Below are 25930 nucleotides of genomic sequence, written 5' to 3'. Positions count from 1 at the left end.
ACTGTCCATTCTGCCAAATGCTAGGAGCAACAAAAACTACTGATTAATATTTGTGCATATGAGCAAAATATCATGCCATTTATCACCAGAAATCATAATTTGCAAGTATTTGTTTTCTTCCATCTGGGTGTGAGCCAAAGACAGTACCTGGGACAATTCTTTGGATGAAACTTTTTCTGGATGGAGGTGGTTTAGACAGTTTTTTGTTTGTTTGTTTGTTTAAAGTCTGCCTTTTGTATTTAGACAGTGGATGGCATCTTTTGTTTAATTTCCCTTCAAAATTGAGCGCCCGTCTCTAGCTTTCAGTTCCTCTGACTGAAAACATTGGAACTATTCTTGCAGGGAAATATTTGCAGATGCAAGACCTACAATATTTGTTATTTTCCAAAAACTTCTTCACTGTGTTGCCTGCTGCAGCTGATTCAGAAACACAGCTATCACTGTGTCTCATTACACTGCAGATTCTCTGATTTTGTTATTAGTTCCCTTTATTTCTTTTTTTTTTAATATTAAGTTATAATCTAAAAAGATGTGTACATATATCTATATGAATGATTAAAACGATACCATTTTTCATAGTTTTGTCCATTCTTTCTCCCACAGATTTAAGCCCCAGTTTAAGCAGGCAGTAACAGAGCATTAACATTCTTCTGGTCTGCTGACTTAAGACACCCACATAGAGGTAATCTCCAAAGCTTTCAAGTGGCATAATGTACACACTGAGTAAGAGAACAGCCTGACAAAGCAGGTTTGAAGAAACCACATCTTTGTATCTCAGAAAGGGAAGTGTGGAGTTTAACAGGCAGGGCGAGCAGCCTGCATCCAGACTGGTCCTCAGCCACTGACGGGACACAAACCAACAGCCCTGAACTTCCAGAGCAGGAAGCAGGGCAGGAGACCAACGCCTGGTTTATGTCACTTTATGTATCCATCGCTGAGTCGAGCTGCTTGAGTGTTTGTCTTGAGTTTAATTCAAACACTAAAACAGTTTTTGTGCCTTTTCAGGAGATGCACAGAGACTTTATTCTATTGCAGCTGGAGCTGCTAGAGCACTGTTAGGGTAATGGTTTATGCTAAAATTTATCCACTACTTTTAGTTCCACTGTTTCAGTTTGAAGATGATGCATTTAATATTGACCATCTCACAGCCCACGCTTCTCCCTCAGTGCTGTGCAAGCTTGTCACTAACAAGCTCCTTAATTTCTTTTTATTGAATAAACTACTTCCAACTAAATTAGTACTGACTAAACCCCTTTGGTGGTTTAAAAACCCAACCACCTAGCAGTAGCTTGGAAAAGACCATGGAAAATAAGGCCACCTTTTCTGACGAAAAATTACAGAGATGTAGGCCAGTCCCTGTAGCAAAACTGACTTCAGAGCAATGTGTACATTTAGAGAGGATGAGCAAAAGCACATCCATGTGCAAAGCAAGAATATTTGACTGTGGACGTACAAAAAGGCTATTGATTTCACAGCTATGCACTCTGACGTAAAAAAAAAAAGAAAAAAGAAAATCAAAACAGCAGAATAAGTATGTGAATTTGTGTAGGCTCTTTTCATAAAGCCTCATAAATATCTTTCCTCCTGGTTTTCACCATTAATGAACAGTAACTTTGTTACTGTCCCTCAGTGACACTAGATGGCACTTCAGAGTAGTGGTGGGATCAGAAAGTCTTTTGTAATCTTTTCTAGTTATTTTGCATATGATATTATAGATGCATGAAATTCATGCTTGCATCGAACAAAAGCAATTTCCCAGCTTTCTGTTAATTTGTATGTATGACTGTTAGGTAGATAATACTACCTGTTTTAAAAAAGTGGCAAACATAAGCAGAAAGAGATTATAACAGCGTGGTTCACTAGTAGGTCAAAAAAAAACAGGTTATGGGCCAAAAAGCTGTTGCCAGACATCGTGTTTAGAGGATTTGAGAAGTGGTTTGTGGAGGCAACTAAAAAAAATCTATAGGTCTGGAAATCAGAGCAATGCGTTGATGTCAGGGATTTAAGAGTTGATCCCTTCCTGGAAATTAATTAGATTTTATGTCATTTATACATCAGCAATCAAGTATATGATGACTGTCCATAATCTGGTGCACTTTAGGAGAAACCTTTCAGCTCCCTTCTGGCCTTGAAAGACAAGCATATATGAAGGAGCTAATTGATTTGTAGTCAAGTTTTGAAAAATAACATTCTTTAGCAATGTATGGTTTTGCTAACAACAAATGTGTATGTACTTTTGGAAAGCCTAAGCCTGAGGGATATCATTAAATTAAAAAAAAGAAAAAAAGTGGGAAGGATACTACTATAGCAAAAGTTTACAGTATTGCTATGAAACTGCAGTAAAAACTTAAAGGAACATTGCTGCTTCAGTACATCAATTCCATTTCCAACTTGTTTAGTCAATTCAGTAGAAAGCAGAAGGGACTATTTTCTTTAGTTAAAAACCTCTTACAGGGATTCTAATTAACACTTCAGTAAGATTCATGACTAGGGGAAAAAAGATACATCTAGATATCAAAAAGTAGCAGAAAATATTGGCCATAATTCTGAAAAGCTCTTTAAAAAAGAAAAAGGGAAGTCCAAACATTTACTCAAGCATGTTCCTGAGTAGTGTGATGAATCATAGACATTATTAATTTAAGATGGCAGAAAATGCATGGTTGTCTCTAATTGTATTATTCTGTTTTCTTTATCCTTAAAAGATAGAATTTTACAAATATTATTAGAAAGCTGGTTTTAAAAGCAAAGGCAAGCGTTATTATTTTAGTTTGGATTTTTTATAATTTTATATTCAGTGGAAGAAATAAGAAGCCTCAGTATGTCAGTTAAACTCTTCCATCCTTCTTGCAGCTGAGGATCTGTCACTACACCTTTTTATTCTCGTATCTCTTGTTTCCACCAGCTTGAATTTTCCGATTACTAGGATATGTTTAGTTCCAGGTTCCCTAGGAGGATCTATTCTCACACCCCAGAGATGCTCGCAGCCTTGCCTGCAGTGACCCCTCTGTGGCCCAGGGGTGCAGGAGGGGACGCGATGCCTTAGGCTGCCCCGGGAAACAAGGGGTTTATTCCTTTATGTGTCTGAGTCCTACAGTTGTGACTGTTTACCATCTTCAGACTTTATGGAGGGATCGGAGACGCACTGTTGGGCCTAAAAGCTTTCTACATTAGTTCTCTTATTTCCTTCTGCCCAACTGTTTATAGTTTGTTTGGGTTTGTTGTGTTTTTCTTTCTTTCTTTCCTTTCTTTTTTTTTTTTTTTCCTTTTTAAGTGGAAGAGCCATCTGTTCTGTATTTATATGAAAAGCAGTTTTAAATGTATTAGGCTTCCCGCTGCTTTGAAGTCTTTGCAGATGCTGGGTGTGGATAGGGTCCCGTCAGTCAGATATTGTAGGTATGGCTGCCCAATTTGTGGAAAACCTGTGTTTATCATTTGAATTTGTCATGATCTTGCTGAGGTCTCATGTTATAGGATTTGCTTATTCTGTTTTATTGAGCAGGACTGGGAATCAAGGAAGTCCTGTTATCTTTGCAGCCCTTGGTTGTTAGTGGGGAATGTGTTTTATGAGGAATAGCTTGTGCTTTAGCACAAAGGGCAGCAAGCTTGATACGGGACATACCATGGATAATACAGAGGAGTACCAGGCTCAGCTGTTTTCTTCTGGACTTAAAGTTGCTTCTGATCTGAAAGAAAAGCCATAGTATGAGAGATTTTAAAGCCATGGGGGGAGAAATGGGAAGTTTGCGTATATGTTTATATGAAGTTTTATGTAGTCAGTAATTGTTATTATTTATTGCATAAATCTCTTCCTGTAAGTTGTATCTGTATCTGCTAATTTGAACCGTGGACATACAAACCCTGTGGAGTTGGTCGAGCTAAGACAATGCCTTTGTTCTCTGTTGAAATGCCAGTGCTCAGCTTTCTGCATGAAGTCTCTCTCTGAATAATAGCATTTATCCAACCAAGAACCAAAAGGAAAAAATCTACCTGCTGGTTTTCTGGAGGGTTTTTCTTCCAGTGACAGAAGGATATCATGTACTGTTAGTTTTATTTAAAAATAACACTCAGAAAATGTGAAACCCAGAAGAAAAAGCTGATGCAAATGGGCAAAAACATTGGCTACCATATGAAGAAGATAGCTAACAAGAGTGCAAACACGATTTTTCTGTGTAATGGCTTTAGTAATTCATAATAGTTTCTAATTATTTACTACTTGAATAAATGACAGCTATAAAGAGAATATATTCATTTTCTAGAAAAAATGCCTGTGAGTGTTAGGCATGAAAAAGTTTCTCAGAGGCAAGAGAATTTGACACAGCTTGCTCTTACTTTAGCTATCACCATGCCAAAGATGTTTAATTTTCAAGACTTGATCATAATTAAAGTTCTGACACACTACGTTATGCTGTCAAACCAGAAAATAAAGACAAACACTTTGGAGTTTGCCTGTATTACATTATTCTTTAATATAAATGACATATAAGTTTTACAAATTAGAGAGATTGACCTTGGAGTATTAAGAGGCTGCAGAAGATTCTTTTAAGGTGACATTTTTATTGAGTATATGTTTAGCTTTGTAGATTGACAGTAGAAATGTGCAGCCTACCTTTGATGTGCTTGCTACCTACTGGTACGGGTTGAAGAATCCCAGTTTGCAGAGGGCTTCAAATCACTCTAAGAAGATAATTCTATGAATGATGTCCCAGCAATGTCCAGCTAGACCTTGCAGTTATTTCACTTCATATTTTGCTATACGTATGATTTTGCTTATAATCTAAATTCCACAAATTCATCAGATGGGGAGCCTGCATATCTCTACTTGACAATTAAAAACATTGTTTAAAAAAACAAAAACAGTAAAGGATGCTGACAAATGTACAATGCAGAACAAGTGAACAGTGAACTGCTATTATTTTTGGTTTAGATATATACATGGATTGATACCAATGACTAAACCCTAATACCATACTCTGCAAGGCAGTCTCACTGAAGTCATTAAAACTGCTCTTGTGACTAAGGTGAGAGGGATTTGCCCTAGAGAAATTTAGTCATTGAGCTCCAGACATAGGTTACAAGTTTTGTACTGCAGTCTACTCATTATTTTGTTCAATAGGATTATGTTAGGCTAATCCTGAATAGCATTGCTCTAGAAGAATGGCAAACTTTAAAGAACTATGTGTACGATATGAATTTATTTTATTTTTCCCAAAATAATGACATTAGCAACAACTTTATTTGCCTCTGCTAAATAGATACATTCAGAATTAGCTTACTGTTATAGTGGATATTTTTAAACCTCCAGGGCTTGAAATAAATTTAAAGGAGGTGACTCTCACCTTCTCAAGGCTCAAGATGATTTGAGAGTCTTTTTTCCCTCTACTATTTTTTTATGTGTGTGTGGCTATAAAAATAACCTCAATCACTATCTTTTTTTTTTTTTATATCATAGCTTGACAAATATTTACTCCGAATCTCATATACAGTGGAATCTGAAAACCTGTAGCATTCAGCAAACTGAAAAATACCACAGAAAGCATGCTGGAAAAGAAGGCTGAAATAAGTCAGTTTAAAGCACAGTTGGCAATTCTTTTTGATGGTATGCTTGATCTGGTACATCTGTAATGATTCATTTATTCTACATCAATGGATCATCTCCACTTTAAAGTGAAGTTTCTGGTATTTGGCATTAATTGTTAGCAACAATTTTGTGAACAGGCCTATTACGACAGGTACTTTATCTGAAACACAACCGAGCCCCATCTTTAGACATCTATTTGTAATTTCCAATCTGTACTGCAGAGCGTTCATGGATACACCGGAAAGCAGAGGGCTGGATCTCCCAGTACTGCACGGGGTTGCTGAAGAGACTCACACCGGAATAGCTAGCCTTTTTGGTGTTGTAGCCAAGAGGGCAAAAGTCGTTGATACCAACTGAAGCAATTTTGTTGTTATGAAGATAGACCACCTGAAAAGCATGGAAGTACAGAAGTGAGAAATACAGCTACCGCGGCAAATAAGATAAATGATTTTATGTCAAATACTAGGTGCGTGTTGTGCAATGTTATACAGAGCAACAATATATCCTTTTTTCCAAACGGATGCTTGATTCTGCTTACCTTTTGAAATACCTAGAGTATACCTAATTAGAAATAATTTCTACAGAGTGAGCAGAAACTGTGGAAGGCAATCTAATAACATTACTATCATTTGATCATACTGTAACCAAAACAGGAGTCAAAGATGTGGAATTATTAATACAGTGCTGAGGTTCAGAAACATGCGGTCTATATAAAGAATGTATTTGATGCTAATTGGTTTCTCTCTAGCTCTAATGCCTTCACTCTCATGAGTGCAGCTGCACAGGACTCAGAGCCAAAGTAATCACTAATGATGATTTAAAATAGCTAATGAATATTACCTTGCTCCGGAGTCACCATTTCTGATGAATTTTCCCAAGCTACATGCAAGTGGTGATTTACATTTGGGAGTCTTCATTCTTTGGGAGGTTTCTTTCCCGTAAAATCTTAGTCCAAGTGGAGACAGATTTTAACTGGTTCCAAGAAGCCATGTTTCTAGCTACCCAGCCACACAGACCTCAAAAATGCAGCTGGTGTGAAATGCACATTGCATCTCTTTGCAATATGCACAAATACTATTTGGAATCTTACAACTATTGCTCTCTGAGGCAGTGTGATAAACTTTACCTGGATATATTTGTGTTCACCCAGCCCACTAGGTACTCTGACAAGTTCATTGTTGTTCAAATGGAGCTCTCTCAGGTGAGGTACATTGTTAAGAGAGCCATTTTCAACTGAAGAAATACTGTTGAAGCTGAGACCCAATCTGAAAAAAAAAAAAATAATAAAAAATATGTTAAACTTGCCCACATAAACGTCTTTCTTGGGTTGATTACTTCTCCACACTACTGTTGTTGAACAGACCAGGCTAATTTTCAGAATTATGCATGAGGTGCAGAGTCACCATGGAGAACTAGTTTAGATGAACATATTTAAATAACTTTGACATCTGATGTGAACTATCATAATTATCATGATATCATTCAACTTGTGCCCATGGTACTGCATACTTTCATGAGCTATATGACTAATCCCACTGTAAATACGTACTGTGTATCTCCATAGGCACCAGTCTTTCTTTAAAAGCTGATTAAGAGTTTCTTGCATGACTGTAGGAGCACTGGCTGTAACTTTCTTTGTCAAACTACATAACCCAAGGTGACCAGAACTGTTAAATTTAAATCTTCACCACATCCTCCTAAGATACTTATGTAGTTAGAGCCGTGTTACAGACTGGAAACGGGAGCTGAGTCATACATACTGATCTGCTCAGCAGGACACAGAAGTGGGACGTACGCATTTCTCCTAGGTTCCAGTGCAGAGCTTTCATCACAAAATCATCCTTCCGGCTTTATACATCCACATTCCGCGTTTACTAGCACAACCTATGTCCAATTTGGAAAATCTGGTCCTATCTGTGTATTTCCGTGTTAATGCTATTTTGGTTTGCAATTACCAAACCACAGAATTTTTTGAAGAGACTCTCATAGGTTACAATGCTCTGTGTTGCAGTGAGGAATTCAGTGGTAATTCTGCAGGAGTTATCATCATCAGGAGTGTTGTCCTTTGAGAAAATTATTTGTATAAAGGCTAAACCTACTTCATCTAGTTTGCTTTATTTTTTTTTCTCTAAGCAATCTTTTTTAATTTTGAGGGAAAAATGCTCTGAGGTTTATTAATAACTGAATCAATTAAAGAATTTAATATAGGTGTCCTGGTTTCAGCTGGGATAGAGTTAATTGTCTTCCATTTCCTATGGATGAGTACTTTTAAATAAAGTCTTATTCACAGTAATCTACTACCTGTAATTCTCTGTAGCTTGTGCCAACTTCAAAAGTAAGAATCTGGACCTAGTATAAAATCACAGAACTAAAAATTCTAGTTTGATCTTTATGGCAGAGTTGTCTCCAGAAATAATGCTGTCCAAGAATGGAAGCACATTTTATACTTCTCCTTTTAATAATAAACAAAGAAAGATGTTGCTAACTGGTGTTATATATAATACAAATAGTCATATCATAGTTATTTAAACGTTGCAATGTTGTCAAACTATTAAATGACAAAGGAGAGCTTAATGAGATCTCCCACTGACATCAACAGGGATTTATTTCACTCAGAAATCAGTTCACAGTATCCCATATCTTTGCCAGAATTTGATCAGGAAGAATTTTCATTCAAAAGATATTAGAACAAAATTCCTTTTGAGCAGAGTACATCAAGATTTAGGAAAGCATGGGGGATTTGACACTACAGAGCAATTTGGTCTGAAGTTCTGCAGAATGTCTTCAAAGGACTTCAGTGATGGGTGCTCATAGTGAATGTCTTTGAAAGGATTGGGGGAAAAAAAACCCAAAACATTTTGGCAGAAGGCTATAAATTCTTGGTTGACACATATCTAAATATATGCTTGCTACATATGCAGGTTTACGAGTAGATGTGTCAAACCTGGGGAGACTAGCATGAAAAACAGCAGGTCTGGCTTTCATATTGGTCTGTTGAAGTAAAAGTAACCCCTTTACACACCATAGGGATGGACAAGATCCAACTCTGCATTAGCTCATGCGGGGAAAGTCTTTCAGGGAAAGAGTGAAATTGGAGGAGTCTGTAGAAAAGTGGATCTAACTCCCACAAGCAGTGAAATTATATGTAATTACATCTCATCTAAATGTGTTACAAACAAACTCTCAGTAACTTGGGGCTATGTTTACAAATGAAATAAGTCAATATTAGTGTGTAAAATACAGGGTGATTAAGAATGTTAGGAAGGAATATGGTCTTCATCTCTCTCTTTCCCACGGGAAAAAAAAAAGGCAAGAAGTTGAAAAATCACTCTTGCTTAATATATTGACATATTACTTCCTTGTATGTTAGCGAATAGGTAACATTTTTTTCCAGCATTTTAGCTGATCTAGTCACAGTGTTCTAAATCACTGAAGAGCATGATCAAAAACATATCTGAAAATTGAAGAAATTCTCAAATACTTTTTCACCTTCTTTTGTCTCCAAGTTCCCTGTTGGCCCATTTCCACTTTGTTTTTAACAAACTTCATGCTGCTCAACATCATTCTTATTCTGGGCTTGATGCAACTTCCACTGTATGGAGCTAGATCTTTTCAGTAAACTTTAATGGGATATAGACATTAGTAACATCAGTTGTGTAATGTATATATCCTCCTATGGAACTCATTGCTGCACATAACCAGCAAAGTCTTTGTTCGGTTTACATTCATGAGATTATTTTTTTTCCACTTTTTTTTCCCACTGCAGCACTATATGAAGACTTTTGAAAGACTTAAGAGTAATTTTACGGGGAAAACAAACAAGCAAAAGGACAAATAGTGGTGGTCAGCTAGAACTCAAGAATTCAAAAGAGAAAGAGCAGTACATCTACACTGAGCTCCTGCGTGGAACATTTTACAGTTCAAAACACCTTAATGCAGTCAGAAAAATAACCTGTTTCTCAAATTCTAACTGTGCTTTAGAACAGCTGTTGGGCTGTTGAGCATGAGTTGACATGATCCAGGAGGAGAGTGGTCTGACCCCGTACGGATGTTCCTGAAGACTTAGATGTGTAAATAAAAGCTGGTTTGGGGTAGCTTGTTTCTGTGACCTAAGGGGCGTGCTGCTCCTTAGGTTTATGCCATATGCTGCCCTGGAGCTCTCCCATCGCTCCCTCCTTTCTTCATCACTCTGCTCTGTTATGTCCCATGTGCTCCTTTTTCACCAATCTGTATTCTGCCTTACTTTTCAACTTTACAAAAGAGGATTTCAGACTATGCTTACGTTGCCTGCTTAAGCACAACCCAGAGAGCAGTTTAAAACTTGGTGCCTACTCTGAGCAGCTCCACATTTCCACACCACCGTCCACAGAGTGTCTTGTTTCTCCGTACGGTACAGCCACAACAGAAGTGGCCTGAGGTTAGATATTTTTAGCAGTTGACCAGCACTTGCTGCATAAAACTTTCTGTCTTAAGAAGGACTTCCAACAGCATTGTCCATGTGATGTTGACTGTAGTGTTTTCTGAGTGTGAATGTGAAAAAGCAGAAAAACTCTGTCATCTGCAGGACAGCTTGCCCACCCCCCGCCTCCCTCCTCCAGTAAATTACTTTCTACCTGAGTAGTTATGACCTTGTTTTGGTTTTGGAAGTTTTCTTTATCTTTTCTCTGGAGGATATTATATTTTATACTAAGTCTCTATCACAAACAGTAACTGCTTCATAGTCCCTTAACCCGTAATTATGGTATTTTAATTTTTTTTATTAAAATCCAGGAGCAGACTTTTTTTACACAGGGATGAATATGTGATCAAATATGAACATCAAACATGAGCTGAAATGTCTTATTTTACAAGCTCTAGAAAGCTGTTCTAAGCTTTATCACTTGGAATTGTCAGATTCGAAATACATGTTAAGTTACTACATACTTCATTGCAATAAATTGCTGTCCAAGCTACTATAAACAGCAATAAACTTAACTCCTGTTGCTCAGTAATCTTTCTTTGATTTCTGTTTTCTGCCTTCATTATGACAAGCAGAATGATTAAGATGAAGATCCAGGAATTAGATCAGTAATCTGATTAACAGTCTTTCAGATCAATTACACTTCTATTTTCATACAAAAGTTTTAAAGTATCATAGCATTAAAATACCTTGTAGTAAAGGCCCATTTTACTGTTTTAGCATGTTATCTAATGTGAACTAATTCACAAATAATTCTGTATGTCTATAACTCTTCTTTTGGAATTCTTACATTTTCCTGCAGTTAGAGAAACTTATTCAACAACATATTCACAGATTAGCAAGGTACAATCACTCTGAAAAAATGACACTTTTTGGTTTATATTGTATGATTATTTTTTTGTCATGTTCTTGAACTCATTGCAGACTTGCCTTTCTTGAGAAACAAAGGAAACATTAGGGCAGGGAGTTTTGGTTCCCATATTCTTTTTTCATCAGTTTTCAGGGAAAATTGCATGAGCAAGGCAGTGCCCAAGAAAATTGCATAAAACAAAGATCAAAATACAAAAGAAGCATGACATAAATAAAAAATCTAATTGCTCTCTTTATCTTTTTTTTTTTCTTCTTTTTTTTTTTTAAATCAAAGAAACATTTGTCCTGGGCATACATCACTCATAATTGGAAACAGCTGGAAAGTGTTGTTAGAAAAAAAAAAAGTGTTTTGTTCTCTTAAGTCAGTACACAAGTCCTTAGAAGCTTTTCCTGCTAAATTACGTACTTCTTCAATGGTGATAACACTCATGAAGCCCAGAATGATGTTTTCTAATTGTGTGTGTGGTGGTTACAATTTCAACTAGTATTTTATGTGAAAAGAAGAAATTAATTCTTACTTTGCCAAGTTGGTGAGTCCAGACAGACCGTCAGCATCAATTTTGCTGATTTTGTTACCATCAAGGTGAAGCTCAGTAAGGGATGGGGGAAGGCCTGAAAGAAAGACCACCATCAAATTACTTTTGATAAAACTGGATTATTACTTTTTTTTAAAGGACTTGTGTTATACTGAGGCTCTTTTACAGTAACAAAAAGATTTTTACTAAACATGGCCAAGAACAATTCACTGAATGAAACAAGGAACTTTCACAATCAGGGAAAGTGAAAACAGCTAGTAACAATTTATTTGACATGAAATAAGACCAAGCTCCTAAGGTCATCATAGAACAGTTAATTCTTAAAAAACAATTAAATGAAGTTCTTCTCAGATATGAATTCTAGCCTTCGTGATTATGTAAATGGGACATATAAAATAATGTAAGAGAAAAAGCCTTCATTTTAGCCAGACTATCCACATGCAGAAATCTACGAACATTTGACACCTAGATATTTAACAAATAACAGCAGCAGAAAATGAGATTATAAAGATCAGGTAAAATAATTTTGATTTTATTTTAGGTAGGGCACATACTAGGCACATACTAAAATTCTGCTTATCAGGAAAAAAAAATTGGAACCAAATATTTTAACTATCTGAGGTCCCTCAAAGGGACATCCAAAACAGGAAATGTGGGAAGAAAGAAATAACAACTAGTATTAACTTTCAAAAAGTTTTCAGCTATTTCAAAACAGTCTGCTGGCTGATGTATGAATAAATTGAATATAATTTCCTTTGGATTGGAACCATTCTGTTTTGGTTTGTTTTGTTGTTGGTTTGTGTTTTTTTTTAATAGGTTATATTGAAGTTGTTGTTATTTTGTAGCAATTTGCAATGAAGTACTTTTAAAAACAGAAAATGTTTCTGTTTTGTATAGGAATAATATTTTTGGCTTCAAACCCACAGACTTGTGGAGGGCTGATTTTATGCTTATAGAACTTCAGTTCATTCTACATGAGTTTACATCTGTGTAATGTTGATCAGGCTCACCAACCAGGGTTAGAGGGTGAAAACATTCTTCCAATTTCAGCTATGAGACAAGAAAAGCAAAGTAACATAAAATGCCTTACTTTTGACACTGCACCTCTTGTGGAGCTTCTCATAATAGAAAAACAAAAGTTTCTAAACCAATAAAAGTCAACTGACCAAAAAATGAAGTAGTCAACTAACAGATACTCTAAGGACTGACTCAAAAGGCTTCCATAATCATTTCTTTCCAGCTGACTGGAAGTCACTATATTATAACTGTGCAAATCTCTGAAATATTAATTGAATTTCTTACCTTTTGGGATGCTAGTAATGTTGGTGTCTGCGATACGGATGTAGGAGAGCCTCTTCATCCCCTGAAAAGCCCCGTTTTCAATGCCTGAACTCTTGATTGGATTGGTGCCTAGTTCTGCCAACAAAACATGGTCGTGAGCTGTGCTGCAGTGTAGGTACCTATATCCTTCAGGTCAAAGCTAATTTGGAGGAACAATTTATTGGAGCATTTCTTGGCTTTCTACATAAAATCACTGATTGAACTAAAAACAACATCTTGAAAAAACACTGAGTTGATTTTGTTATAATTTCTCATGCTCGTACCTAAGACAATCACTTGATTCAGTCCGTTAAAGACAGCTTTCCTCAACTTGGAGATCTCATTCTCATGAGCCCGTATCTCCTGAAGTGACTTCGGCATGTTTTCTGGGAGTTCCTTCAGGTTGTTCTTGGACAGGTAAAGTCTTTCCAGTTTCTTCAGAGGAGCAAAAGCTAACGGGCTTATTTTGCTGATTTTGTTGTTAACAAGGATCAATGCCTGTGGGGTAATAATGAAGGAGAACTCAAATGATCACTAGGGAAATTATTTTAGGAATGAAACATTTAAAAATGATTTTTTTTCTAGTGTCTTTGGACGGTCAATCTAGTGAGCTGAAGAAAATGCAATGCACTACTAAAACAAATCAGTTAAGAACTTCTGAAACAGGAAAAGATAAGCAAGGCCTACATAACAAATACAAGTGTTATTTCATTGCTGAGGCATATGCAGCTTCTGTTAACATCCATAATTTATACCCAAGGATAAGTACGACCCTTCCGTTTGAAAGCTGTGAAGAATAAGACATTCACATAAAACTAACATTACCAGTTTTATTTGCTTTTTCTAATTTTGTTTATTCTGAGGATACTTTTATACCTTACCCATCATCACACAGCCATCCTAACCAGTTTTTCATGAACAGAAAATTCTATGACTCAATGCAGTGAAAGCACAACCCAGCTTAATAAAAATATGCACGTCATCACCTCTTTCCTGTTAGTTTTACAGAGTGCACTTACTAGATTTCTGTCTGAGAATAACCTCATTTTTGCAGAAATATAAGCTATTTTTTTGCTAAGCGTAACTTGGTATGGAAGGGGAGCAATGTAAAGCATCATACTCTAAGTCTTGCAGTTTGGGATCATGGACCATATTCATTCTGCCTGCCATGTAGGTGCCTAATCCAGTTCTCACAACAATTGTGATATCTAGACTCAGGGTGACTCTAAGCAGATTAGCTCTCTGTACAGTCAGGGGAGAAAGGCCTCCATGAAAGCTCTGTTACCTGTAATAAGTGGTCTCTGTATGCCTCTGAAATTTTACATGACATAAAAAGGGAGAAGAAAGTCCCATTACTGTCAGAATAGTAATGCAGCTAATGGAAAGGATTTCAGATAAGATAAATATCAGAATGAATCTTAACATTCCATCTGTTTGCTGTCTACTTATCAGACTTACAGTGCTGTATGTTTGTGCAGTCAATTAGGTAGAATGGGCTGTATAAATATAGATAGAATATCTACTCATATATATTACTAGAGAATAGCTATAGAGCATCTTTGTTCACTGACTCCATTATGTTATTTTCAGAAACAGAAGACAACAGCTGTTACTAAACCATGAATTTTTATATTGCATATACTATAGTTAACATTCAGTGCATTTTAATACACTTTTACTATTTCCAGAATTATACTTTAGTCTGTTTCTTGGAGGAAAATTGAGCATTCAACTCTTTCCACAATCAGTGAAGTATTAAAACTGTGCCGAGAAGTACATCAGCATCTGTGACAGCACCTCTCCATCATGAAAACTGAAAGAGAGGTGAGAAGATAGTTTAAAATGGTATTTGATGTGTGTTTTTTCCCTAATGGATGCTTCTTGCAGATCATCCTGAGCAAAGCAAGCAGTGCGTTCTGTACATGGTTTCACTGAGTACACGTAAAGCTGAGCATATCTGGTTTTAATTTTGTATGCTAGCTAGCAAGAACACGTTTGCAAGAGGAGGCAGAAAAGGTCACTCACAGTTCAGCAGAGTATTTCCCTAACAATAAGCCTCTCCCAAAATAAATATATTGGTCAGTGGAAGCCATGGCCCCAACTCTCTTTTATTTGAGCCTGAGCTATAAGAACCGTCATGAGAACACATGCGGTACATACAGGTGTAGTTTCCTGAGTCACCATTGCCAGAATTGTGATACAGATGTAGATTCTGCCCATAGTGTAATACAGCTACCTGCACAATATTAGGACATGGGAAACAATCCAGTTATTACAAGGGGTACAGCCTGAATTATGCAGATGAGTCTCCTTCATTGTTTTTGTCATAATAACTGAATAACTGAAGGTGCTACTGCTAGTTACTTTTTTTTTTTTTCTTAATTTTACCATGGATTTCTTTTGCATATATCTCTAAGTCAGCATTCAATGAGTTTACACTCATTTTATCAGCACTTGAAATTTTTGTCCTGCATCCTGCTTTGTACTGCTTGGTCATTTATTTCAGCTGAAAGTCTGCCTTATCTTTTCTTCTTTTTTTTATTTGATTTGTTTTAACTTTGTTGTCTTTTAGATAAAAAATGTTTGGGCTATGATTATCACAGCTGATGATCTGATGTGAAATATTTCTTGCTGGAAATAGATAGGTATACATTCAGCTAGGCACTGCAGTGTAAATATTCTCTGAGTAGTTGATGTTAAGAAGATTGTTACAGCCCTTCAGAGCAGAACTGAGAGTCCTGACCAAAACCAGAAATTACCTAGGTATCTAGGATTAATCTGTTCTGCTTTGCCAATGCTTTCTCCTGAATATGATGATGTTACCTTGGGGAAACACACAGAATTGTTGTTTTACTCAAACATTCAGTAAGTCTCTCACTTAGAAATGATGGTATCTATCAAAGGTATGTTTAAAAATACTGATTTCACAGTGGGAACATATGTATGGTGGTATAAGGTGGGAAGGTATCACAAACCTGTAGTTTTCAACTTTTTGTACCAGAATATCATTTCCCACTTACACCCTGCTCTGCAAGTCCCCGCTCCTGGTTTTTTAAACCTGCATTATTTTTCCACACTGTTGTGCAGCTGTAAAGAAGAAAAAAATAAACCCACACATCAGAATTTGCAAGAGAAGTTTTACTGTCTCCCAGAGCAACAGCAAATGATGAGGATAACACACCAGCATAGCACCTGGCAAGCCATACCCCTGGGTTCCTTTCCCACTTCACAATAACTCTATTATATGCAAGACTTAAAGAACTAAGTTATTAGCCTCGGAGCAATGCTGTTTACTTTCCTCAGAATGTGCCCCGTATGGTTTGCATGTAACAGAAGTTAAACCAAACCAAAATAAAACAAAATTAAAAACTCAGGGGAATTTAGAGGTCAGTGAAAACAGGAACTAGAGGAGAAAAACCTAGGGAAAACATCTGCAGGCAGTGCTATTGAGGAAGGGATGTTAGGCAAAAACATGCCACATGGACTAGCTATCCTGAATAAAGCCCAGATGGCATGACGGGGCATTCTATTCATCTTGTTAAAGGACATATAAAAAGTTTGTACAGGGCAAGAAATACTTGGAGAGGAAAATAAAGGTCAACCTGAAAGTGCTGAAAGTGCTGGAGACCTTGGCCACAGATAGCACTTGCGATGCTGCTAGTATGAAATGAATAGGCAGAAATGTCAATGCCTAGAACAGAGCCACAGGAATTGATACTTTTACTCAAAAATCCACCTTCTTCCACACCTCTATTTTTAGTGGAAGGAAAAAGATATTTTAAATAATTGTACTTCCCCCCCTACTCCCCCCCAAAAAAAAATAAAAAAAAAGGACTTGAAGCACATCACTGATTCACAATACAAAAGGCTGAGGACACAAATGTACAGCTTTCAGCATGACCTGGTATGGGTGCAGAGATATTTAGCCATAGGGAAGAAAAGAGGCAAGAAAGAGAAAAAAAAGAGGCACAAATACATCAAGTATTAAAGACGTCACTTAGTCAGGCTTAGAGGGTTCATAGCAATTTCCTGTGGAGAAAAGAAAAATTAGCTTCCATCCTCATTTTCCTGAGATAAAGCCTTTTTCCTTTGTCATATACAGCATGCGAACATTGACTCTGTCATAATATCGCACTGTGGTAATACCTACAGACAACCTTATCATGACCAGCAGCCTAAGCGGTGCTCAGAGAGGAAAAAAAATCCAAGCTTTGCTCCAAAGATGGCTTACTTTTTTACTGAAACACCTCTGGTATTAGTGTAGTCAGGAAAAAAAAAAAAAAGTCACTATATGACAGGAATAGATGCTGGCTCCATTGAGGTCAGTGGGAGTCTGGCCATTTAGCTCCCTCTGGCCTGGTTTCTACTTCAAATATTTATTCCCAAAACAAAAAGGAGGATTCACAATTCAGGAAAATTTTGGAACACTTGTTGGCAGGCTTTTGTCAAAATACACCCTTACAAACTGCAGACAGAGCATGTGGCAATCATGTAGAAACTAGCATGGGTTGTTCTTCTTGGAGTTAACCAAAACTTACGATTTTTGTCCTGTCTGGGGGTGCGGAGCAGGGGATTGTATTTTTTGGTGTAATTTCATTATGTGGGAATCTCAGGGGATTGTTCTGAGGGGTTTTCATCCCTACTTCTGTTCTTCTTAGTTTAGAATAGTTTGAAGCAAGAACCTTGCCAAAATCAGAAGTGAACTGTAAAATGATCAGCAAATTGTTATCAGCCGTAATAAGTGGTGATACATCTGTTTTGCCAGCTGGGGATGGTACTCTTACCTAACATCAAATCTTTAATGATGCATGTGTCCTTCAGGGTTTAAACTGAAAAGTCAATCCGCTGACCCGATGGAATTTCTTTAATTTCCTGGGTTATGTATTACATTATTACCTGCTTTTTATTACAGTTCTGCTAGGAACAGTAATGCCTTAAGAATTGTAAGCTCAGGAGTCAGGCATCCAAATAAAAATAATAAAAAATTTTGTCCTTTTTGCTTGCCTTATGTTTTTAGTTGTTAAGTCATACTCATAACCTGGACATGTAGTCAAACTTTTCTGCAAAATTATTAGAGTGGATGTACACTTAGGGAAAAAAAAACCAACAAACAAACAACAAAGAACACAAAAAATAAAAAACAGAACTTGACTTTCTTCTCTAATTGTGTTATATCAGGAGACAGAATTCTACAAAAGAAGTATTCATTTTAAAATTCATTTAAAAATTCATAAACATTGGTAACTTGAAGGAACTAAGAGCCCCTGAATCCAAGGAGGTCTCTGAACAGAATTCCAGATGTTATGTCTCCTGAAGGGCCCATGATCAGCAGTTAAAGCAGGAAAAGGATAAAGGTATAAAAAAACCATGATGGTGCAATTATTCTTAATTTGTTGTTACTTAAATTCTTTGGTGGGGTTTGGTAGGAACCCTGTCAAACCTCGGATCAAGTGGACATAGCTCAGAAAGGCAAGGGAAAAGGGATGACATAGAAACAATAAGGAAGAGATGAATGAACTGTGAGGGAAAGAGATGGCAAGGCATTGAAACAACAGCCTGTCAATACAAACGAAAGGCGGCTGTGGAAAGCAGTTTGATCACATCCACAGTACCTTGCTGAATAATCTCACAAAGCCAAGGAGCCTGCTGCAGATCTAGTTTCACGGTGTTTGAGCTCTCCCTGATAAGTCCTGTGTAACATGACTTGCACAGATGACCAGGGAGCAGCTGGCTGTACATTTTCCTGCTCCAACAAAAAATAATCCTAATGCTCTGGAGTTCTAGAGAATCTTTCAACCCTGTCCTTGTCTACTGAGGCAAGCATTTTGGTCATTCATTTTATCACAATTTACTTGCTTCTTTTATTGTTGTATTCTATAGAATTTCCTTTTTTCATTAGCTTAGTATGCTGACTCTCTCTAGAATTTTAAGGACCTCAAAGTATTTTCTTCTGTTGTTTGCCTCACACAAAAAGATCTTTACCCTCTTCACATTAAAAATGTTTTGCATGCACGTGGCGTGTTACACACTTGTTTCAGTCGCAAATCTCATTGTGTGTTAAGCACAAGGCAAAGGAGAGTCTGAGGAAATGACAACTCTCTAAGGGAGTGTTGCATTTCAGAAAGATTAACTTCTTTTTTTTTTCTCAGAATATTTGTTAGAAACCTACAGCTGCACCAAGTGGGAAAAAAGAAATAAAAGCAGGTATCTCTCAGTCCTGTTAAGAATGTCTGCCATTGGTGGTAGTGGGAATTGGGTTCAGAGGTAGAAACTGGACAGAGATATCTGTCTTTGGCTTTTTACAGCATGCTGGTGGTTACTGATTCTTCGTTCTGTGATATTCAGAGCATTATGTTTACTTAACTTCTCTTTTAATTATGCCTGGGAAAAGGGAACTGAAGCTGTAATGAGTCATCTGACAATTGTGTTCTTTCATTAATATTTTTTTGATCTGTTGGGAGCTTTTTTGTATCCCTGGAAGATGTTCTCAGACTTTTCTTCACTTAATCTGGGCTCTCATCCCTCCATAGAGAGCCTTCTTTTGATAAAAAAAAAGAGTGCATGAAACTTTTCTAATGCAATACATTATTTTTCCACTTGATATTACTACAAAGGGTTTTTCAGTTTATTTGCCCATACATTTAGTGTTGATAATCCCTTAGTGTGGATATGGTCATAACCTTAAGTAAGTCCCAAGTTTAAATCTTTTATCTCTTTTGTGCAGGTCTTTTCTTTCAGTATAAATACAACTGGTTTTAGCACTGTTGTATGCACAACCATGGCTTTGCATAGTTCTGCCAGCTTAGATTAAGCAATGTTCCATTTGATTTCAGGCCAATAGCGCCTTCGTCTTCTTTTGCTGTACTAACACCGTGCCATTGAAAAATTCCTGTTGGAAAAGCATGCCGTCACTATTCTGTTGTTTGTGCTGTTCTTACAGTGATCTAATACACAGTAGTTTCTTTTACCTCTTTTTCCAAGTGCCAGGTGTTATGCTGGTTTGCTTTGGCTTTGCCACACAGCATGCAACTCCATGTGCTGTTTTTGTAGACTCCTCCTTCACTCTGCATGAGAGCTTACTCATGTAGTATTTTGGATTCTTTATGGTGTCCATGGGGTCAAAGTACTGTACTCTATCCAGAAGTGTCAGTCTGCCTGGAAAATTCTGACAGTTTCATAGAAGATTTTTTTCCTGGCTTTTCCAAGAGCGTGTCTCTGATTGTTTTGCCACAGGTCTAAATCATAAGCAAGTTTTTTTACATAATATCAGACGGTTTTCTGAAACTGCAAAACTCAGTCATTGGCCCTAAAAAAAGACTGTCTTCAACTTTTTCCCTATTCTCCCAAGTCCTCTGGTAAAAAATAGATCTTATCTTTCATTTTTAAATAGTGTGAAGTCTCACTGAGTTTTTATAGTACAACAGTAATAGTTTAGCCATTTTTTCCTGGATAAATTTAAAACTATAAAAATATCAGGTGCACCAAACCTGTTGACTCTGGTGTTTTCTGGAAGGCAGCTATTATTTGCAGATAAATGTTCCCTTAGCTGCATCCTTTTCTAATTGCTTGCCATATTTCCACAGCTGCAAAGTTTAACTGCTTTTTTACCTACTCAGGAAAATTTTCTGATACAAAGGATATTTTTGTAGGTACTAATTTCTCTTTCATTTATATTTCCATGTACTGTGCACTCAGAGCATAAGCAGTTACATTTGTGCTGAAAGAGAAGCCACAGGCAGGTTATAGGTAGATCCTTTCTTTTCTCCTTACTTCATCTGTTTTTTAGTACAAGTCAAACTTTAGGTTCAACCAGGCTTGTTCATGAAAATCTCTTCTAAAACTTTTATACTTGTGGTTGGTGATGTCTATAGGAATTAGGAAAGAATTTTAAAAGAATATTCAAAAGGAATAAACTGAATATACTGTTCATTTTTTTTCAAGATCTATTACAATTGGGATTTGAGGAATTGTTCCCCTAAGTGATCACTTCATGCAAGAGGTTAACTACAGTTGCTGATCATTTTAGATTTTGGAACAATAATACTGATAATTTATGTAAGTCTTCCTGCTTTAGTAGAGTATAAGAAGGTTCAGTAAAGTCTAAGAAGTCTAGAAACTTTTGAATATCACACTGTCAAGTGTAACGCTAACACAAGCCATGTTTATCAGGGAATATGATTCAAAAGCATATACAAGATATATATATATGTATGTCTCACACGCACACATATCTCCTTAAAACAAAAGTGACAAAGAAGCTCTGTCAACAATGAAGTTTTTGAGTTATCTAGAACAATATTTCCCTTTCACTATGACTCTGAAGAGTATTTAATTGCAAGGTGGGGAATGGGAATCATTCCCATATATTACACAAGAAGAAGAAGAATGATGCCTGCTGAGAGTAAAGATGGTGCTTAGTTACATAAATGTATTGCATGGCTAAATATTATTTTGGGGAGGAGATGAGAAGATCGTTTTTTATTCTTGAGTAAATCCAGGAAAACTGCATTGTTTTGAAGGTTATTTGTTAAAACTTATGTTACTGTTGTCACTCTGTATAGTTTCCACTGGTCCCTAAGCAAGTATTGGGTACTTTTGGGAGTAAGGCAAAGAAATAATCTCTTTCCTGAAGAGTTACCTATTTAATTCACTATTAAATTATATCTGCTGTAATAAAAGAAAGAAAAAAAATCCATAGAGTTAAACTCAATGAGATGACATAGTTCACAACAGTTTAACTCACAGCGGGATGCATAACAGAGACCTGAGCTGAGCGCCAAGTAGGCAGAAGTCACTGGGGAGAGTGCTTTTCATCTGCAATACCATGCTCTGACTCATTTCATGCAGCATCATGAAGAAGGATTGCGAAAAGATTGACTTCACTGACAAGACTTTTCTCTTTTTTAGCACCTTGCAGATGATCTTCACTGAAAACACAGGACTTCTCTCCAAGGTGGAAGAAAACCAAAACAAGTGGGCAGGAATTAGGGTGTTGAATCTGTTCAGTAGCCAAGCAGAGGAATTGAAAAAAAAATTCTGGGGCACAAGTCACCTCATTCTAAAACCAAGTCAGATGAAATGTAAGGTAGAAGTACCTACTTCTCTTTGTTGACTGTAGAGGTTATCTATGTAACTAGCTCAAGTATAGACACCTATACTAAAATTAGATGAGATCAACCTCATCATGATTTACTCATGCAGCTCCCTGCACTATGGACAGACTGGCATTGTGCCTATTCCTACAAATTTTTAAAACCTTTTCTTCTTGATGGTGCATTAAAACAAAAATTTAAGAGGGAATTTGGACATAATTAAGGAGATAAATGTTTATAGGATTATTTTTTTTTCCCAAGTTTGAGTGGCTGAATGCAGATTCAATGTTTGAAACAATGCTTGTTTGGGTGATGGCATTGGCATCCTGAACAGATAAAAAGTGGGAGTTGGCTTCTTGGTTGTGAATGAAAACAATAGAACAGAAAGAGGCTGTGAAGAGCCAGGAAAGGAAAGCCAAGTCGTTTATATTGCTTCTAATCAAAAAGGATCAACGGGAACAATACAGAGAATAAACTGAGTTGGTGAAAGGCTAGGAAAATAATCTTTTCAGAAATAATGCTTGAGTTGGGCTATTACTTTGAAAGGCAGAGAACTAATAGCCTTTTTCTGATCTGGAGAGAAAGAGATATTTCAACAAAATTGAGGCAAGACTGTGAGGTATGAATTTTAAGATGTTGATAAAAAGTATAGAAATAAGGGAGGAGGACCTCAGACAGAGAAACAAAAATCTGGAAACTGAGGAAGGTAGTTGTCTGATGGAAACTTGGAAAAGAAGAGGTGAACCAGAAGAAAAGGGCAGTCACAGAAACCAGGGAAGGAAAATATTTCAGCAAAGAGGAAAACAGACAGCAATGTTAGAAAAGACTGGCAGGTAAAGGAGGATGAAGGTGGAGTTTTGCTAGGAGAAGGTTATTGCAAAACCACAATTTCATTGTAGTGCAGGGGGCAGAAGATTGATTTGAAAAGGTTCTTGAATTAAAATTGGTACAGAAAAACTGCTGACAAACATGGCCTATACAAATCTCTGTGAGCTCAGAGGTGGGAAGGGAAGGAATATAGTAATAAGTGAGTGGGTTGGCAGGGTTGAGATGGATCTACTTTTTAAATAGTAATAATCAAGTCACTGTGCCAAAGGGACTGAAAACATAAATAAATAGGTGAGAGAAGTTTTGGTGGAGATCAGGAGACTGAATGGACAGGAGACAGGTATGAAGAGCTGAAAAGAGATGAGAAACTTCTATGGTACGAGAAGAGTTTGTGGGAGAGGAATGGGAAAGGAAATAAATAGGCTGGGCTGGTGGAGGAAGAACATAGAGTATTTCATCAGTTTTCTCTAAAAACCTGAGTACCAGGCCAAAACCACATTTTCTCCACAATTTTTTTTTTTTTTTTTGGCAAATGCTAGTTCATTTATACACTTACATGAAGATTCTTCAAGTTCTTGAAATCTCCTTCTTTAATTTCAGTGATTTTGTTGTTCTGTAAGTCCAGCAGAGTTGTGTCAGGAGGAAGGTCTTTTGGCACTTTTTCCAGACCTAGGGACAGTGAACAGAATAAACAATTGACTTTGAAAGAAACTTCAAATAGGGGTCAGTACTTTCATAGCAGTATTTACCTTTCAGTAAACACCATTTCTAGAACTCATTTCCTGAAGAAGCTTATGAATACTTATCTGAAAGTATTTCTGTCTCCAGCCAGTCAAAGGGAGTTTTATTTTTCTATGTCAAATCAAAATTTATTTATTCTCATTTCCATTATGCCCTTTTCTGGGTATATATCTGAGTTATAGCTTGAGCAAAGGACTGAGTTTGGGAAAATTATTTCTAACATGTTTAATCCCACTCAATTGTGTGAATAAGAATTGCTTTCAGAAAGAGGTATGGTATTTATTAATTTCACTGTATGTTAGCTTTTGTGGACAGAGAACATTTCCTGCTATTTAAAAGGTAGTAGGCTTTTTTGAAAGTACTATAGTTAATTATAATCATTTCCAGAAAAAATACTGTTTGTTTGACAGTAACTGAATAACTTGCAGTAAAGTCCACCTTAAAAAAAATCCAATCCACCTCCCCCCTTTTCTTTCATCTGAAACTATGTCCAAGTTTTCTGGAGAACAAATCTCTTGGTTTCACTACAACTGCCAAAAGAACATCAGACAGTTTAAATTAAAGACTCTCTTTGGGACTATTTTCTGAATAGCTGATATGTAAGTCCGATGAAGTCATGGAAATGAAATTATTTAGTGTTAAATAACACTTGCTTTACCCAGCTTTCCTTTCATACTGTGACTTGGAATAGAGCAAATCTTTTATAGTCATTCTGATTTACCACAAAATTAAAATGTTCTTTCCTAACAAGTCTATCTTTTTTTTTTTTTAACAGAATGTGAAATGTTAAATGAATGGTTGGTAGGCAAAAATTTATAGATACTAATAAAGTCTCTATATGGGCATCTAACAAAAGTGGATTTCTCTGGATAGAACAGTCTTTCTACCAGTAAAGTTTTTAACAAATATTTCTAAAGTTATATTTGAACTCTCCTGGGAAAGTTCTCTCAGCAAGTATCACCAGTGTCTCCCCAGTATGATGGCGGACTGTGTGATATTGTTCTCAGATGAAAGATATATACCTATATATTATCTTTTTAAACATATATATTTTAATTTCAAGCATGGCATTGCAAACACAGTGAGATATGCTTGCCCAGAGATAAGATATGCTTTGCCCACAAAGGCTGTGGAGTCTCCATCCTTGGAGGTATTCAAAAGGTGACTGGACACAGCCCTAAGCAACCTGATCTAGCTGAACCTGCTTTAGCAGGGGGGTGGACTAGACAATCTCAAGAGGTGACCTCCAAACTCAGCAATTCTGTGATTCTGTGATGTTTAACATTCATCACAAATGTGTTTTCGCACCTAGAATGTAGGGTTCTCTGTCAAAATCCAACGTTAAGCAAAACACCGTCTCTTTCAATCCTTTTTAGAATATATATAGATATATGTATATATAGAGTAAAAAAATGGTTGGCTCTTATTTGGAAGGATGAAAAGTGTATGTTTGGTACAATATCTAATCCTTTTAACTAGTTACTACTATAAAACTTTACTATAAACTCTAGAGAGGCCACAGCGATGTGTACTGGAGCTTTTTACTACAATTAGCGATGCACTAAGAATTCATTATAGATTTGGCCATATTCTTAAACATATCTGCATGCAGATGAGGTCTCCAATTTGTCTTTAGGTGCCTGGTCTGAATCTTCTGGTGTTGAGCATCTCACAGATCCTACTGGTACTTGTTACTCCTGTTTGGTGCTTAGCAAATTCTGGAAACAGGATTGCTTTTTTAGTTATCTATATATGGGTGCAGGAGGCCTAAGCTTTTGAAGTGTTTGCTTTTTTTAATCTCACACTTGAATTGATAATATTAGTCTGTATAGAACATGTTCTATTGTCCTACCATTACAAGTTTGGTTTCTGAATTTAAAAAACTTCTTAGCCACTCTTTCAGATTTATTTTCCCACCCGTAAGTTCTCTAACATTAGCTAAAAAATTATTAAAATATTTGGATGTGATATTTATTAAAACTGAGTACAATATAGATTAACCTTGCTGAATTTTAATCACACCAGCATCCAAACATTTTAAAAAGCACAATCACCCAGCCTGGGATGAATTAGTAAAAGCTTCTACCGTACATAAAATGACGAGAGCCAAAGCTCACATCTCATCCTGTTTACCTGACTGATATTCATTGCCTGAATATATGATACAGATTAAGATTCTTCATATTACTAAAATAACTTTTCTTCATTTGGTCGTGGACTTCATTTTTACCAAAGGCAGTTGCAAAACCTTCATTACTTTCATAAGTGCAAGACTAGAGTTCCAAATATATAAAAATGTGATACCGTATAATTTGTATGTTGGTTGTCTTTGGACAGTTTCTGTCCTCAGCAGACAGGAATGATGTCAGCAACTAAAAATTCTTTCCCAAAAAGCACTACTTTTTCAAGACCATAACTTTGTTATAAGAAGTTCTTACAGTCTAGCAACTTTTATAGCATTTTTCACATATAAATATAAAAAAAGGCTTAATTACTTGTATTCAAA

General features: G+C 36.5%; 1 protein-coding gene across 1 annotated transcript in view; it reads right to left on the bottom strand.

The window, feature by feature from the left end:
- Positions 1–4441: 4441 nt before the first annotated feature.
- The window catches only part of DCN (decorin), a 39579-nt gene continuing 18090 nt past the window's right edge, over positions 4442–25930 (bottom strand). Inside the window, exons 3-8 of the mRNA XM_069773401.1 lie at positions 23240–23352; positions 13048–13261; positions 12746–12859; positions 11426–11519; positions 6705–6843; positions 4442–5965 (exon numbers count right to left, since the gene is read on the bottom strand). Of these exons, the coding sequence (XP_069629502.1) occupies positions 5771–5965; positions 6705–6843; positions 11426–11519; positions 12746–12859; positions 13048–13261; positions 23240–23352 (869 nt within the window). The 3' untranslated portion in view covers positions 4442–5770. The remainder of the gene's footprint in view (positions 5966–6704; positions 6844–11425; positions 11520–12745; positions 12860–13047; positions 13262–23239; positions 23353–25930) is intronic.

Source organism: Haliaeetus albicilla, chromosome 28 (assembly GCF_947461875.1).
Source record: "Haliaeetus albicilla chromosome 28, bHalAlb1.1, whole genome shotgun sequence".
Lineage (NCBI taxonomy): Eukaryota > Metazoa > Chordata > Aves > Accipitriformes > Accipitridae > Haliaeetus > Haliaeetus albicilla.
This window is presented reverse-complemented; position numbering and strand designations above follow the sequence as displayed.